This window comes from Schistocerca piceifrons, chromosome X, assembly GCF_021461385.2.
Source record: "Schistocerca piceifrons isolate TAMUIC-IGC-003096 chromosome X, iqSchPice1.1, whole genome shotgun sequence".
Taxonomy (NCBI): Eukaryota; Metazoa; Arthropoda; class Insecta; order Orthoptera; family Acrididae; genus Schistocerca; species Schistocerca piceifrons.
Window position 1 is genome coordinate 354,232,872 of NC_060149.1, and position 16,130 is coordinate 354,249,001.

The following is a 16,130-nucleotide window of genomic DNA, read 5'->3' on the forward strand; positions in this document are numbered from 1 at the left end:
TATGTACTATAATAACTTCAGCAGATATAATTTATTTATTTATGGCAATAAATATGCTGTCATCATTGGCATCTAGTGTATCTTTGCAATATATATTTCAAACATAATTTTAAGATTTCACTGCTTTTCACTTCAGGTTTCATGCACTTACTTTTTCTTCTACTACTGTGCCATTATTAAAATTAATAAGTGATAGTAATTCTGAGAATCTTAACTTGAGAACTCCTGCAGTTAACATATTGATGCTTTCTCAGACTAGCTTGTTAATATTGTTATTCTATTCCTCCCTCTGAATAGGATCCACGATGTCTGCGGAAGTTTTTTCCCAACCTAAAAAACGTACTTGTACGTGCCACAAGTACCTGGTGGTGCACAAAAAATTGGCCCTGAGTACTAGAGTGCTCATTGTTGCCCGCCAGTTGTCATGTATTGTTTCAAAGTTGTTGCAACTAAGCTTTGTATTGTCAGTATGAAAACCATTGTGACCTAGTTAAGACTTGTGAAGTAAACATCTTAGCGTGATGTATTCTCCTTGAGTGAGAATCGCAATAGTGGAGGTGTATGTGTCTACTGGTCCATTTAAGGAAACATAATACATATTTGCAAAGAAGTTTCCTGGCACATCCACACCAACAAAGAGCAGTATACACGATTTGGCGACAAAGAGACATACTTCAGGGTCAGCTGCAAATGCAAAAAAGGATCGAGCCTTGTCCGTTTGTACACCTGCTGTAATCATGGATATTCAGGCACACATAATCCATAGGCCAAAGAAGTCGAAATGTAAACCACCACAACAGGTGAATGTTTCATGTAGGTCTTGTCCTTGTGTTTTACACTATATAGGGATGAAGTCCTACAAAATGATGTGTCCAAGGACTGAATAAGGAAGATGACACAAAATGTGTGAATGTACAAGGGTATGTTGAACAGTTGAGAGTGAATTGTTGGATCCACCACTGTATTTCCATGTTAAGGATCTACAATGAGTAACTAGAGTCAGGTAAAACTGCTTTCTTTGTAGAATCAAACTAAGACCCCCAACAGTGTACACTGATGACAACTTAAAATCATGTGCCACAATGTTATTGGGACACAGATCCCTGCCGTAGGGGGGTAATGCACTACCAAATGCAGTATCTCTGCCTGCCTCAAGGACTGGTTCCATCTGACAGGACATGTGAACTCCCAGAACACCAGTTACTAGTCAACAAACAATTCCTGTACAGTTGATGAAGAACCTCTTCATTGCGGAAAAATTGGAATAGGGTGTGTTGTGTTAGTAAGTCAGGCAAGTCAGATTGTGGGAAACGTTTGTACTGAAACAGCAGCAAACAGTGCTATGTACATGCAAATCTTTGAGGAATTTTACACACACTTGGCACCCTCCAAACCCATGAACATACATATGCTGTCTTTCAACAGGATGAGACAACCTGTCACACTCCATGTGAGTCAGCCTCACAAATTCATGAAAGATTCACAGAAGAAAAGACTGCCAGCAAAGGACTGTGGTCATCATATTCGCCAGACGTAATCATTTGTGACTTTCATCTGTGGGGCAGACTAAAAAGAAACGTGTCATGCAAATAACCCAATAATGTGAAAAGACTTGAAGGGCAATATTCATAATGAAATATTGAGAATTGATGTGACTGGGGTGTGCAAAGTGTATATAACATGTTAGGGTTGGCACAAAAGTGCAGAGGAGCAAAAATAGGTCATTTTCAGCACCTAATGTAATGTAAGGTAAAGATGAGATCGGTTCAGTAAATATAGACCTTTGCATTAGCTTATTTGTTAGTTCTTTATTATCTAATTATTGCATGTTTATCTATTTGTTGTTGTATCTGCTCATGGCGAGCAATGCATAATTGGCGAGCCTTATGTACTCGGGGCTGGTTTTTCATGGACAACACTGTATTTCGCTACCCAAGTAGCTACTTATTGTATGTAGTGCATTTGTCACCTATTAAGGGGTGCCCTACAGTTCTACATGGGAAAGAGTTCAAAATATCCACCTCTGAGATAAACACGCCATTTGAGTCTCTGGTTTAGCTGCTTCATCGTACTTTGAAACAAGTTACTTTGATCCATTCTGAGGGCAGTACTGCAAATTGTAAGCAATTATCAGCCCTCCCCATGCTTGGATTGTTGTCTACATCAAATTAGCCAGCCATTTAAAGGAACTGGATGGCCTCTTCATTTTGATAGCAGGTGTTATTCATGTTGGTATGAACCATTATCTGCAGCCAGCTCCACCCGCTGCACTCAGTAGTTGCAGGCTGAGCCTCACTGAGATATCAAATGAGAACCCAGGGCAGATAAAGAAAGAGCAAACTAACCTTGCATACTTCAGACTTGTCAATCATTATCCCGAAGGACTCCGTTGGGCACCCAGTGGTCATCATACCATTTTTGCACTTGTCTAGACATTTCAGTCCCATTGCCAGCAGATGAGTGATGATGGCTCAGATAGCATCTCATATCTGCTGGTGATGTGTAAGGGGACAAGTGTGCAACCAGTACCTACATTCACCTTCTGTTAAGAGGTTAGTGAACCTACATATACCGACATTCACTCTTGCATGACGATAAACTGGTCAAGCCTGGTGTTTTGGAAGGCACACTGACACCAAAGATCTCAGACAATACCATAGAAATCAGAGGTCCTCCATGCCTACACTCCAGATGCTCCAACACTACTACAGCCCAGCCTGTCAACTATGAAAAATGCAGCTTCTGAAAGTTTCTGGGCATCCGACGATTTCTCCTGCATCCTCACATAAAAGCACAGTGCTATCCATCTTTCACTATGTGGAGGTATATAATAACACCAAAGAAGGTATTAACACACGCGGTCAGAGATGAAATTAAGTTTCTGATGAGAGATCTGTAACAAGAGATCGAACTACATGATTGTGGCACTAAAGACAGTGTAGCTGTACATTACAAAAAATGCAAGCAAAAATAATGAAAGCAAGAAAAGAGAGATGGTCACAGGTGTTTTTAAGATGCTGATTAACATTTGCTGAACTCTTCCACAGAAGAAAAACTACAAGCTAATGAGTAAGTACTGACATTGAGCACTACCTACACTGCACAAAGGAGTCAAACACATTAAAAAAATAATTGTACATGGAAAATAAGCTTGACATTGTGAAACCTTGTATTTGCGTGTTGAGTGACAAATGGACACAGAATGAACCTTTTGGTTTGCAGGACTGTGTGCACTGTTAAGAAATATTCTAGTAGAGTCAGACTCTTAGGAGGAAGGTATTGGCTGATGGCCCTGAGACTTATTAAGCACATTTGGCTTGCTCTGTTGATGAATGTGTTGGCTGGGAAATACAAGATTGCAAGTTGAAGTGCTTATTTGACGTGTAATTCTCATTTGCCAGGAAGCTTCAGCTACAAGTGGTAAGGCATTAGATCTGTGTCCCATTAGATCTGTGTCCATTTTGTTGTGTCTAGGCAAGACAGCCTAGACACAATGCGAGGAAGCTGAAAGGCACGCGCTATAAGCTCACGCAAGATGGCGTGAGGTCTGAAACAGGATACGTAATGAATGCTATAAAGAAAAGTACGTAGCTTCTGGAATACTTAACTTTAATCCATCCTTGTGGTACATCACTCTTGATGAGACAAGTGAGACTCTTTAGATACAAGCTATGTAAGGCTAATGGCGCCTTGCTAGGTCGTAGCCATTGACTTAGCTGAAGGCTATTCTAACTATCTGCTCTGCAAATGAGCGAGGCTTCGTCAGTGTGCATCGCTAGCTTTGTTGTCTGTACAACTGGGGCGAGTGCTAGTACATCTCTCTAGACCTACCGTGTGGTGGCGCTCGGTCTGCTATCACTGAAAGTGGCGACACGCGGGTCCGACATGTACTAATGGACCGCGGCCGATTTAAAGCTACCACCTAGCAAGTGTGGTGTCTGGCGGTGACACCACACACTTGATTATTGCCTGCATAGTTATACTAGCACACTCTGTGGCTTCCACGTTAAGGATCTACAATGAGTAACTAGAGTCAGGTAAAACTGCTTTCTTTGTAGAATCAAACTAAGACCCCCAACAGTGTACACTGATGACAACTTAAAATCATGTGCCACAATGTTATTGGGACACAGATCCCTGCCTTGGGGGGTATTGCACTACCAAATGCAGTATCTCTGCCTGCCTCAAGGACTGACTCAAAATTTCATCGTGTCACTTGTTTCATTCTTATCTTTCAAGGTCCAATTTAAAGGCCGCTAAACAAGTAAATTCTCTTAAGAAGTCTTGTGAACCACCTTTTCTCAGTAAGAAAGTAATAATGAATGAAAGAGTGCCTAATTGTAAGTAATAGGAAAATATCAAAACAGATATGAAACATACACCACTGAAAGCTGCTAGCAGTGATGTCAACAGTCGAATTGAAACCTCATGTGTCATATTTTATAACAATGAGTTGGAAAGAAATCTACTAGAATACCAGTGAGAAAATCGTTTGATTTCTTAAATACTGGTGCTAGTTTGACACAAAAACGGCAGCCATTTGGGCAAGAATAATTCCTATCTGCAGTGGTTATAAAACTCTTATTGTCCTCCTGCCTGCCTCTTTAATAAAAAAATAATAAAAAAGAAATGCACTACGAAAGAATTATCCAAGTAGGGCAGAAATTGGTAGATTTGCTGGTCATTGAGACTCCGTTCAAAGTGAAACTCATCTCTGAAGACGATTCTACTCTTGTCAGTGAGATTCTAGCCCTGAAGATGAGTCTAGAGATGCCCAGACAGTGATGGGATACCAACGTGACTGTCACCTGCCATATGGCGCCACAACCAGAACCAGGAGTGATGGTCTAGGGTGCAACTTCTTTTTGTAGCAGGACCTCTTTGATTGTCATCCGCAGCACCCTCACAGCACTGCGGTACGCTGACGATACTCTATGCCCCATTTTGTTTCCCTTTGTGGCAAGTCATCCTGAGCTTACATTTCAGCTTGATACTGCTCGCCTGCACATGGTGAGAGTTTTTACCGCTTATCTTCGTGCTTGACAAACCCTACCTTGGCCACTTCCCAACTGAGTACATTTGGAGCATTATAGTAGCATCCATAACACACTCCTTCCCATAATATTTTCATGTCCCCTTACTATGATGTGGGTGTAACTGCAAACTCACTGGAATGTTGGCCAGATAACCAAATTCTACTCCCTTGTACTCCATAACATGTTCCTTCCCTTAATAAATTCGTGTCACCTTCCTTTGAATCAAAATGTTCTGACTTTGTCAAGCATCCAACATGTAAAAAGTGTTTCTCTTACCATCTCATATGCATCTCTATGAACCAATATCACATTACAAAACACTTCAATTTGTATGCACAGACCACATTGAATAGCTTCCTGTAGCTTCATCGTGCTGCTATCTTGTGACCTCAGAGACCATTCAAGTATTCTCATTTATGAGAAGTATTTGTCAAATGACTCTTTCACAAAAAGAGTGTCATCTGGGACAACACGCTCTTGATGAGTAGGTCCTATAGGTGAACAAATTGGATTATATAATTTAAAATAGGCCCTTGTATTATACACTTTCAATGGGGGCTTGTATATCAGAAGTTAGCTTTCACCTTGTAAGCATTCCATACTGGAGCAGGCTTCAATTGTACCCCACTGAGAAGAGTGATCCATCACTTCATGCTTTTTGTCACATTTGTACCCTTCCATAAGTGCATATTAACATTTACTGTGACTCACAAGTTCAAATAAGTTTCTCCCATATTTCAAGTTTCCAGTACAATTTTCCTGTGCACTGTGACATGTGGTCAGGAAGTACTCAATGCTTGTCTAGTGGCATCTGTAACCTATTGTGAGGGGACAGTTCTGTAATTTATGATTACTTCCATGTCGTCCTCACCCAATACTGGATTGGCTGGCCATGCAGTTTGAGGCACCGTGTCACGGATTGCGTGGCCCCTCCCACCGGAGGTTCGAGTCCTCCTTCGGGCTTGGGTGTGTGTGTTGTTCAGTAGCATAAGTTAGCTTAAGTCAGTTTGAGCAGTGTGTAAGTCTAGGGACTGATGACCTCAGCAGTTTGATCCCTTAGGAATTCACACATATTTGAACATTTGATTTATCAGCATTGAAGTGCACAAGAGGCTTGTTGGGCTAAATTACTTGTTTAGGTCCTTTCAAGTTATGTGGGCCCATTGTCTGGCCTGTAACTGTGGCCAGACTGAATTTTTCAATTTTGATTTTAATTTTTCCAACTGTGCAGTTCCATTTCAGTTTTTAACACTGTTTGTTCATTTTAAAATATTTGTTAAAGTCTCTCATAATATACGACGTGTGTTAAAAAAAAGTATCAGGAGTTTTGTAATTTTGCAAATTGTATTAGTGTGATTGGCATGATTTTTCTTTTTTTCTTTTCTTTTTTTTCCTTTATGTGTGTGTGTGTGTGTGTGTGTGTGTGTGTGTGTGTGTGTTGGTAAATATCTGAAGTGTATCTACACTGGTAGCCATTTGGATATTTAGTCTGTAGTCAGTTGTCAAGAAGGTTACATTTGTTTGTTTATGAGTGGAGATTATTGATTTATTTTAAAACTAGACAGAGAATTTGCTTTAAATTTTGCTACAAAATAGAATAAAATGTAACAAAGTTTGAGAAATGTTGAATGTTGCTTTCGGTGAGTCTGCTATGAGCAAAACAAGGGCTTACGAGTGGTATAAGCATTTCCAAGATGGCCACGGAAAGTTGAAGGTGACAAACATTCTGGACGACCCACCACATCAACAATCAGTGCAAATGTGGAAAGAGTGAAAGAAATGATTATGAATGATTGCTGAATCACAGAGAAGTTGGTGATGATGTTCGCACATCAGTTGGCTCATGCCATGAAATCTTTTCAGATGTTTTGTGTATGAAACATGTGACAGCAAAATTTGTACCAAACGTGTATTATGTGCAAAAACAGTGGTGAATGGAAGTTGCCCAGGAGTCACTAAATGAAGTCAACAATGATGCAGCACTACTGAAACATGTCACAACAGGTGACAAAACATGGGTATATGGTTATAACTGTGAAAATAAGGCCCAATCATGTAGTCCGCCCCTGGTAGCTGAGTGGTCAGTGCGATGGAATGTCATGCCTAACGTCCCGGGTTCGATTTCTGGCTGGGTCAGAGATTTTCTCCGCTCATGGACTGGGTGTTGTGTTGTCCTTATCATCCTCATTTCATCCCCTTTGACACGCAAGTTGCCGAAGTGGCGTCAACTCTAAAGACTTGCAACAGGTGAACAGTCTACCCGACGAGAGGCCCTAGTCACACAACATTTTCAAGAATAAATAAAATTATTTCCAAAAAAAGAAAATTCCTAGTACTTTTCGAAAACACCCCTTTTTTGTACATATCTAAGTTCTCAGCTTTTCTTGAAGTTGCTCTTGTTTTTTATATTCATACATATACATTATCTTTACATGTACTTCTCTGACAGTTTACAACACTTGTCTTTTCTTCTCTTATTCTTGTTACTAATTTTGGTCACACTACCTTTTCACTTATTTTCCATAAAATATGGGTGCTATGTTTAATATCCCTTGTGTCCTTCACTGAGCATTAAGTTATTGAGTTAACTATTTACATTGCATTTAAGCTTCAAGAGTATTTATCTCCACATTTTACAGTTTTTGGCTGAGTTGATCGTATATGCTTAGAAAGCACGCACCATCACATCAAGCTTATTGCTTAATCACATCTATTAATGAGGGACATTTTTACATTTCTACTTTCAGGCAAATTATGGTAAATTACAAGAGATACAATAAAATTTTGACATTTCTACTTTCAGGCAAATGATGGTAAATTCCAAGTGATACAACTGGTGGGGATGTTACGAGGCATTGCATCTGGTATGCAGTATCTCTCTGAAATGAACTACGTCCATAGAGATTTGGCAGCTCGCAACGTCCTTGTCAATGCACAACTTGTTTGTAAAATTGCAGACTTTGGACTGAGTCGTGAAATTGAAAGTACAACAGAAGGGGCCTACACTACAAGGGTAAGGTTGCATTTTCCTAGTTCTGTAATAATAACAGAAAACGTCTACTAACAATTATTGCCATATATTTGAAACAAAGCACTTAGCTGTGTGGTTTCCTATGTTTTAAACTATTTATTTATTTCATGAATACATGTTCTTGTCAGACAGTAAAATAATTACACGCAAAACAGCCAGTTTCACTATAAATCACAAATCTGAGATGTATTCAACATCAGTATATAATGTAAAAGGAATGTGGCAAATGTAAATAGCATGCTGCCCTGCTTGCAAAGTAATCCATTGAATAACTATCTTTTATTATTGCTGATAATGTGAAAGTTTTTCAACGATTGATGATTCTATCATATTGATGAACTGTATTGTGAAACTATTTAATAGTGCCCAATTTATTCACAATTCTTCACTAATTGCGTGGCAACATTAAGGTAGATGGGCTGTTGTGGTTTCAAATGTGGGATTTGGATGAGGGATTGCCTATCAACTAGACTAGTGACACACCAAAGAAGCCAAATATTGCAGAGTAGTTTTGTGTGTTTCTGGAGAAGCTATGTTTACAGGTAATGTGAAAGTTGCATAGGACTGTTCTTTTGTTTCTTTGTTTTTGTTCATTGTTTGAGGTTGTAAGATGAAAGTAGTAAATAGTATATGCAGAACTCGGACCAAGTGTTTTTCTTACAAACTGACCATCTAATCTTTGACTTTTATGATGAGCTTTTCTGAGTGCCATTTTGCCTTCAATGACATAGTCACGTGTGATTGTGTGGATTTTGGATGTACAATGAGGATTCACATTTTAATGGCTATTAGCAGTACCAGAATGATTCAAGGAGAAATTTAAACCTTATGATGGAGGGAGAAATATCCAACAAAATAAAAGCTGTTATACAAAATAAGATAGAACATGCGATGCTGAGTAGTACTTCACAAAAAATGTCTGAAAATGGTAGTGTTTCATGAAATTGAAAAAATAAATAAAAATATAACCTCTGCAGCGATTAAGGCCATTAACTCATTATATAAGTTAATTTTCGAAAAAGTTGGAAACATTTTAAAGAATTTTCAGGTTTTACTTTTTAATCAACAGCTGGTGAACTTGAAGCTAAGAAGTCATTTATGGTAGAATCATCTTCTGAAGCAGAATGGATAGCAATATATTGTGTTTAGTTAGTGGGATGAAAAATGAAATGACTACCAAAATTTGCTATTATTTATCCAACACTGACAAACTTGTGTTAAAAATTATTGACAACATAGAATCTGAAAAGGGTGGTGGTGATCTGCTGATGAAGAAGAGGATGCATCTCAAATAAGTAGCAATAAAAGACTTGAGTTTTCTGGAAAAGAAGATGGAAAAGATTGCAGTTCAGAAACAGACGACAGAAGTGAAACATAATGCTCTCCACATTGACAAGATAAATGTCCTCTGTTTTTTCATGACATTGAGGGTGGTCCTAAGTTATTTAGTGGCAGTGACAGATATCCAGCCAAAAAGTGGATCTCAGATCTCAAAGAAAAGGTTTTTCTAATGCATTGAAGCCAACTGCAAATGCTTATTTCTCCAAAATGTCACTTTGAAGGTATGGCTAAGCTATTTACACAGGTTGAGAAAGGTCTCACATGATGGGCCACACTGAAGAGAACATTGTGAGAAGAATGTGATATGAAGACAAATGTTGCAGAGATCCAAAAACTGCTATCTCAACAGAAGGAGAAACGAGAAGAGTCTCTCTGAGAGTATTTCCTCGTAATGGAGAAGATTGCCAGCCTTAATGATACTGATCACAGCTCACTATTTTAGAATGTGACTGATGGGATAGTACAGGATTCAGACACAAAACCTCTGCTTTATGGTGCTGGAAATGTGATGGAGCTTAAGGAAAAAACGTGGTGTTACAAAAGAGTGGAAGTCATTGCTGAAAAGAAATAACAGAAGTTACAGCAATGGCAAATTTTAGATGAGACTAGTGGTACACCAGAGAAGCCAAATATTGTAGAGTAGTTTTTGTGCATTCGTAGGGAAACCATGTTCACAAATAACACGTTAGCGACATTGGACTGTTCTCTCGTTTTTGTTCATTGTTAGTGTTTGTAATGTTGAAAATAATAAATAATTTACGTGAATGTCAGACCCAATGTTTATCCTACTCAGATGTGTACAGAATAACTTTTGAATGGACTTAAATTTCATTCATTTTTGGTTAGAAGTCTCATATTTATGTCACTGCCATTCTGGGCAGCATAATTGTGAATGCTGTTGGAAAACGTTATAATTAAAGTGCAGCTGCTCCTGGAGGTCCAGTTTGGGCTATAATTATTGTATGGTAGCAACATTTGATAGATATACGAATGTACTAACACAGAACCGTTTTATGCTGGGAAAAAGATTAGTTCCAGTTTGGCCGCTAGGTGCATATCTGGTGCTGTAGACTGCTTGTAGCATGGTATGACATCGAAGCCGTCATTTGACATGCTGTGACGTGAGTGAATAGTATGGTTGCTGAGAAGAGAGACAGTGCACAGTTAGTGAAACTGTTTTATGTTCTTCTGTTTCTGGCACAGATTGAAGTTAATGACATGTGACCAGGCAACATTCTATGGAGTGACGAGACATATTTTACACTACAGGTTGCAGTGAATACACAGAACTGCCATATTTGGGGCACTGTTAAATCATGTGTTGTACACAATGAGTCATTGCAACTGCCATATCTGACTGTGTGGTGTGGATTCACAAGCACCTTTATTCTTGATCCATTCTCCTTTGAAGAGAATACACACAGAGGGCCTGTCATGTGTACTGTGACGTCTGCACATTGTTAAGACCTCATTGTACAGCATGTGACTCCTGCTTTGGAAGAACACAGCTGTGTGGAAACCACAGTTTTCATGCAAGATGAGGCAACACCTCATGTTGCCTACCCAGTGGAGGATCAGCTTAATGCAACCTTCAATGAATGTTTTTATCTCCAGAGGTTCACCAGATGCATGGCCTTCAAGATCACCTGATCTAAATCCATGCGAAATACTAAAAGAACTCATTTACCAGGGACACATTCAGTTTCTACCTGATCTGGAGGCCAGTATACTGGAAGACATTGCCCAGAGTCTATTGGAACTGATGCAAGTGACTGTTGATTATGTTGTTTTATGGATTCAGCATCTCATCAACATCTCTGGTGCACATATTGTACAAATTGTGTAAGCCGTGGTTTATAACAAAATCAACCTTATACCTTTCTCACTTTTTTGACCCTTTTTTTGTCCCTGTCCCATTTGTAATCTATTACATATAGAAACATTTCTATACATCTTTCTAGCATTCACAGTGCCAGATTTGGACCTGGTGGCCAAAATTGTAACTGATTTTTTTTTCAGTGTAAATCGCTTCTGCATCAATGCATTAGATTATCTACCAAGTTTTGCTGCCATATGATAATTACAGCCCACACTGGACCTCTTTGAGTAGCTGCACTTTCATTATAACCACCCTATTTTTGCTCCGCTAAAAATTGTATATCAATATTTTGAAATATATGGAGATGTTTTGGTACTTTCTGTACATTAACTACTGAAGTGTGGTTTAGATAACAATAATTTATTTTGTTTGTAACTGAAATGGAATATAATTGATTATAAATGAAAGAAGGGAACTTAAAAATGTTCTCCAGCTATAATGGGCACTCAATAAGTAATGCAACACTTTTTTTCTGAATACAAGTGTTTCTATTCAGGATTCCAATACACCATATTATTCACCACTCTTTTGGCTTCAAAGTCCTTTTTTCCCCCCAAGATAATCCCCATTTAATGCAATGGTCTTACACCACCATACTGGGAGGGCCAGTATGCCTGCATGGTACCCCACCACTGGTCGACATCACAGCTAATGTCTTTTTGCATTGGTAACCTTCGCAGCATCCATTTATTGCTTGCCATAGTGTGTGCTGCTTACCACAGAGTGCATCCTTCATTGTGCCAAACGGAAGGTGGAATGTTTGAAATCCAGGCTGTAGGGTGCATGAGGAAGAGCAGTCCAGTGAAGTTTTGTGAGCATTACCAACAACTATGTCTAGTTGAGCAGCGAGGTGTTTGATTGTGATCCATTGGTCACCTCGAATGAGATGTGTCCACACATTCCAACATCGCAGGAGTCATAGCTGTGTGCAGCAGGCCATCGTGCTGGAGATTGGGCAGGTTTGCGTGACTTTTGTTGCGATGATGATGGATGCCTCGCCCAATAACTCACCCTGATTGTTTTCATTATCAGGTTTCCTTAGACATTCTGCAAGTGCCCATGAATGTCTGTGATGTTCTGGTTTTCTGGCAAAAGAAACTCAATGAGTGCTCTCTGCTTGAAATGCACCACCAGCTTCTGGAACTTCAGGAAGCTATAGTGGCCAATGTGGGAATATTACACGATGTCCCAGGATAAATTTCGCAATTTTTTAAGCAAAATTTGCTGAGAAAAAATGTGTTGCATTACTTATTGAGTGCCCCTCATATTTTGTTAAAGACTTGAAACTAAGGTTAGTCAGATAGTACAAAAATTTTAAAAAAAAATCAATGTACATTACACCACTTTCAGGTAGCAAGCATTTTTATGTGGAAATGTAATAAAGAAGGCGCAAATAATAAAACAATGTTGCACTAACAAGATACAATCTTAATGAATAATGATGCTGTAGCGTATAATTTTTGTTGCAAGAATTCTACAGTCTTTCATATTTATAATTTAGTACATGTACTAAATTTATTGATATAATTTATACTAATAATAAAACTGTAAAACTATTGTGTGAGACTGTTTCAACACACAAATCTCCAAAACTAATAGACGAATTTTCATGGGTTTTCACAGGTAACTTGAGTGTAGCTTGGGGCACCATGTAGGCTTTATTTCATCAAAACTGGTTTAAAAAATTCATAATTTAAAGTTTTATCTGATCGTCATGTCTGTTTGGACACATTTAATCTCCAAAACTGCTAGGCTAATTTTAATGGTAACTTGAGTGTAGCTTGGGGCAACATATAGGCTTTATTTTATCAGAATTGGACCATTGGAGATTGTAATCTAAAGTGTTCTCTAAACTTGTGTTCTCAGTGTAGTACAGATGTTTAATCATCATGGTGTGTTACACCAGAGAACCAATAGGTGGTGGTGTTAGTTTTGTAGTACACCAAACAACCTATAGACGGTGCTCTTAGTTTTTTTTAAAACAGTGACAGAATTATTTTGTAAGTTTATGTCAGTGACAGACTGAAGTGACACAATTTTATCTTTATGAATAAAAAATTATTTTAAATTTACTTATACAACCAGCTGTAAATAAACCAACAGCTGTAGTTTAATCTCTCATTTATTCCAGAGACAACTGGTTTTGGCATTCCTTTATTCCATCATCAGGCCCTCTTTCTTTCTTTCTTTCTTTCTTGGGACCTTTGTCCCACTTCAACGCAGGGTTGGCCATGTTACTACTGATTTGGCAGTGGTAGCTGGAGAGGGTGGTCAGATGCCCTTCCTGCTGCCACCATCATCAAGGCCCTATATTATAACACAATGGCTGATCTTATACAGGGTGGCCCAAAAAGGATGGTCACATTTTAAATAACTATAACTCCATCAGTTTTACAAATTAATTTTATTCAATTACGTAACTAAATGCTCCCAGGCACCCAATTACAAGAACTAACCACAAAAAATCATGTACGGAAAATGACTTCCGGAAGATGGTGTCCTTCCTCGGTGATGCATTCCACAAGTCTTTCCTCGAAATTTTCCATCACTTTCACTACTGTTTCTTCTTGAATTGCCATAATTTCCGCACTGATTGCCTCCTTCAGATCAATTAAGTTTCGGGGCTTCTTTACGTAGACTTTTGACTTTAGGTATCCCCAAAGAAAAAAATCACAGGCTGAGAGGTCAGGTGATCTCGCGGGCCAGTGGACATCTCCAAAATGCGAGATGATGTGGTGGGGGAACATCCGCCTTAAAACACACATGGAGTCATTGGCTGTGTGGGCCGTGGCCCCATCCTGTTGAAACCAAATTCGATCTCGATTTACATGTAACTCTCGCAGTTTCGGCACCAAAAAGCTACGTAGCATGTTAACGTAACGTTTCGAGTTCACTGTGACTGTAGCGTTGTTCTCCTCAAAAAAATAAGGACCAACAATCCCCAATCTTGAAATTCCACACCAGACTGTTACCTTAGCACTATGAAGAGGCTTTTGGTGCAATTCTCTGGGATTATCTGCTGCCCAATACCTGCAGTTTTGTTTATTGACATAGCCGTCTAAATGGAAATGGGCTTCATCTGACATAAGAAGCACAACATCATTATTAGAGTACAAAATGTCAAGCATTGATTCACAAAATTGTCTTCGCTGCTCAAAATCACGATCATACAGCTTTTGCGTGATCATAATTTTGTATGGGTGAAACTGTAACTCACGGCTTAAAATACGCTGCAACGAACTACGGCTGAGGCCTAAAGTTTGAGCACGACGCCTAGTGGAACGACGCTGGCTTTGCAGCACTGACGCTCTAACATCATCAATGTTCTGTGGAGTAACTGCCGTACGTGTATGCCCTGTAGATTTACCACTTTTGACAGACCCTGTTGTCCGGAATGCAGTCACCCAACGTGATATGGATCTGCGATCTGGAATGGGTCCATCACGCGCTACACCAAAACGTTGTCGAAACAATCGTTGCACAGTAATAAACGATTCATCATTTCTGAAAAACTGTTCCACAGCAAAAACACGATGCTCGACCGTCCACTGCGCCATCTCGTGGCAAACTGGGTGTAATGGCCGACTTGCAGACGGCCGGCAGTGGTCCCCCCTCCTCACCTTTCAATGGTACTACGCAGTTCAAATCCGACCATCCTTTTTGGGCCACCCAGTATTACCAGACAGAATATCACGTAAAAGCAAACCAATATATGCACCAGCATGTGTAACACAGCTATACAGTTGAGTTGCATTCAGATTGTTTTAAGAATGTACAGCCATGTTACACACACTGGTGCAGATATTGGTTCACTTTAGCATGATATTTTGTCTGGCAAATTTCACCCACTACGTTACCATAGATGGCCTGATGATGGCATAATGGAATGCTGAAACCGATTGCCTCTGGAATAAATTAGAGATTAAAATACAGCTGTTGGTTTACTGATTGCTGGTTAAAATATCCTCTCGTCCCTCCTAGCAAGGATGGTTGAAATTAAATTAAATTTACTTGACTAGGATGTATGGATTTACTAATTTTGGTTTTTGTACAAGGAGTGCAACTTTGCTTTTGTCATTTTTTCCCCAACATTTGTGGCTTCAAATGAATCAAATTGGTTACACATGTATCATTCAAAGTATTTTCCATTGCTGGCCATCACTTTCTCCCATCTTTCGGGCAGTGTATGAATCCCACGTCGAAAAAATTGTTCATCTTTTGATGTGATCCACAAATCGATCCAATTTGTGACTTCTCCATGAGATCAGAAGTGTTGGTCAGCCAGACCATGTGCCATTGATCTAAACAGGTGATAGTCAGAGGGAGCAATGTCTGGAGAACACGGCGGGTGGGGTAGGACTTCTCATTTTAAAGTTTCCAAGTACGTTTTGACCTCTTTTGCAACATAGGGTCGAGCATTGTCGTGCTGCAAAATCACTTTATCGTGCCTCTCTCTGTATTGCAACCATTTGTCTTTTAATGCTCTGCTCAAATGCATTGTGTTCAATAACGAGCACCTGTGATTGTTTCACTTGGTTTTAACACCTCGTAGTACATGACGCTGAGCTACGACGTGGAACCATGGCCGGGATATCCCCATGATTTTTTGTGTTTAGGGTTCTCATAATGAACCCATTTCTTGTCCCCAGTCACAATGCGATGCAGAAATCCCTTCCGTTTTTTGCCTCTGAAGCAACTGTTCACAAACACCTTTCAATGTCTCTTGGTTTCAGCTCACACAGGACCCAACTTCCTACTTCCTGAATTATGCCCGTAGCCTTGAGACGTTTTAAAATGGCTTGCTGTGTCACTCCCACTAATCGTGCCAGTTCTTCTTGAGTTT

The 16,130-nt window shown here is 39.4% G+C and overlaps 1 protein-coding gene across 3 annotated transcripts in view; it reads left to right on the top strand.

The window, feature by feature from the left end:
• LOC124721199 (ephrin type-B receptor 1-B) overlaps positions 1–16,130 on the top strand; it is a 351,145-nt gene that overhangs the window by 306,825 nt on the left and 28,190 nt on the right. For all 3 annotated transcript variants that reach the window (XM_047246044.1, XM_047246045.1, XM_047246046.1), the window contains one exon: positions 7,840–8,049. In XM_047246044.1, the coding sequence (XP_047102000.1) occupies positions 7,840–8,049 (210 nt within the window). The remainder of the gene's footprint in view (positions 1–7,839; positions 8,050–16,130) is intronic.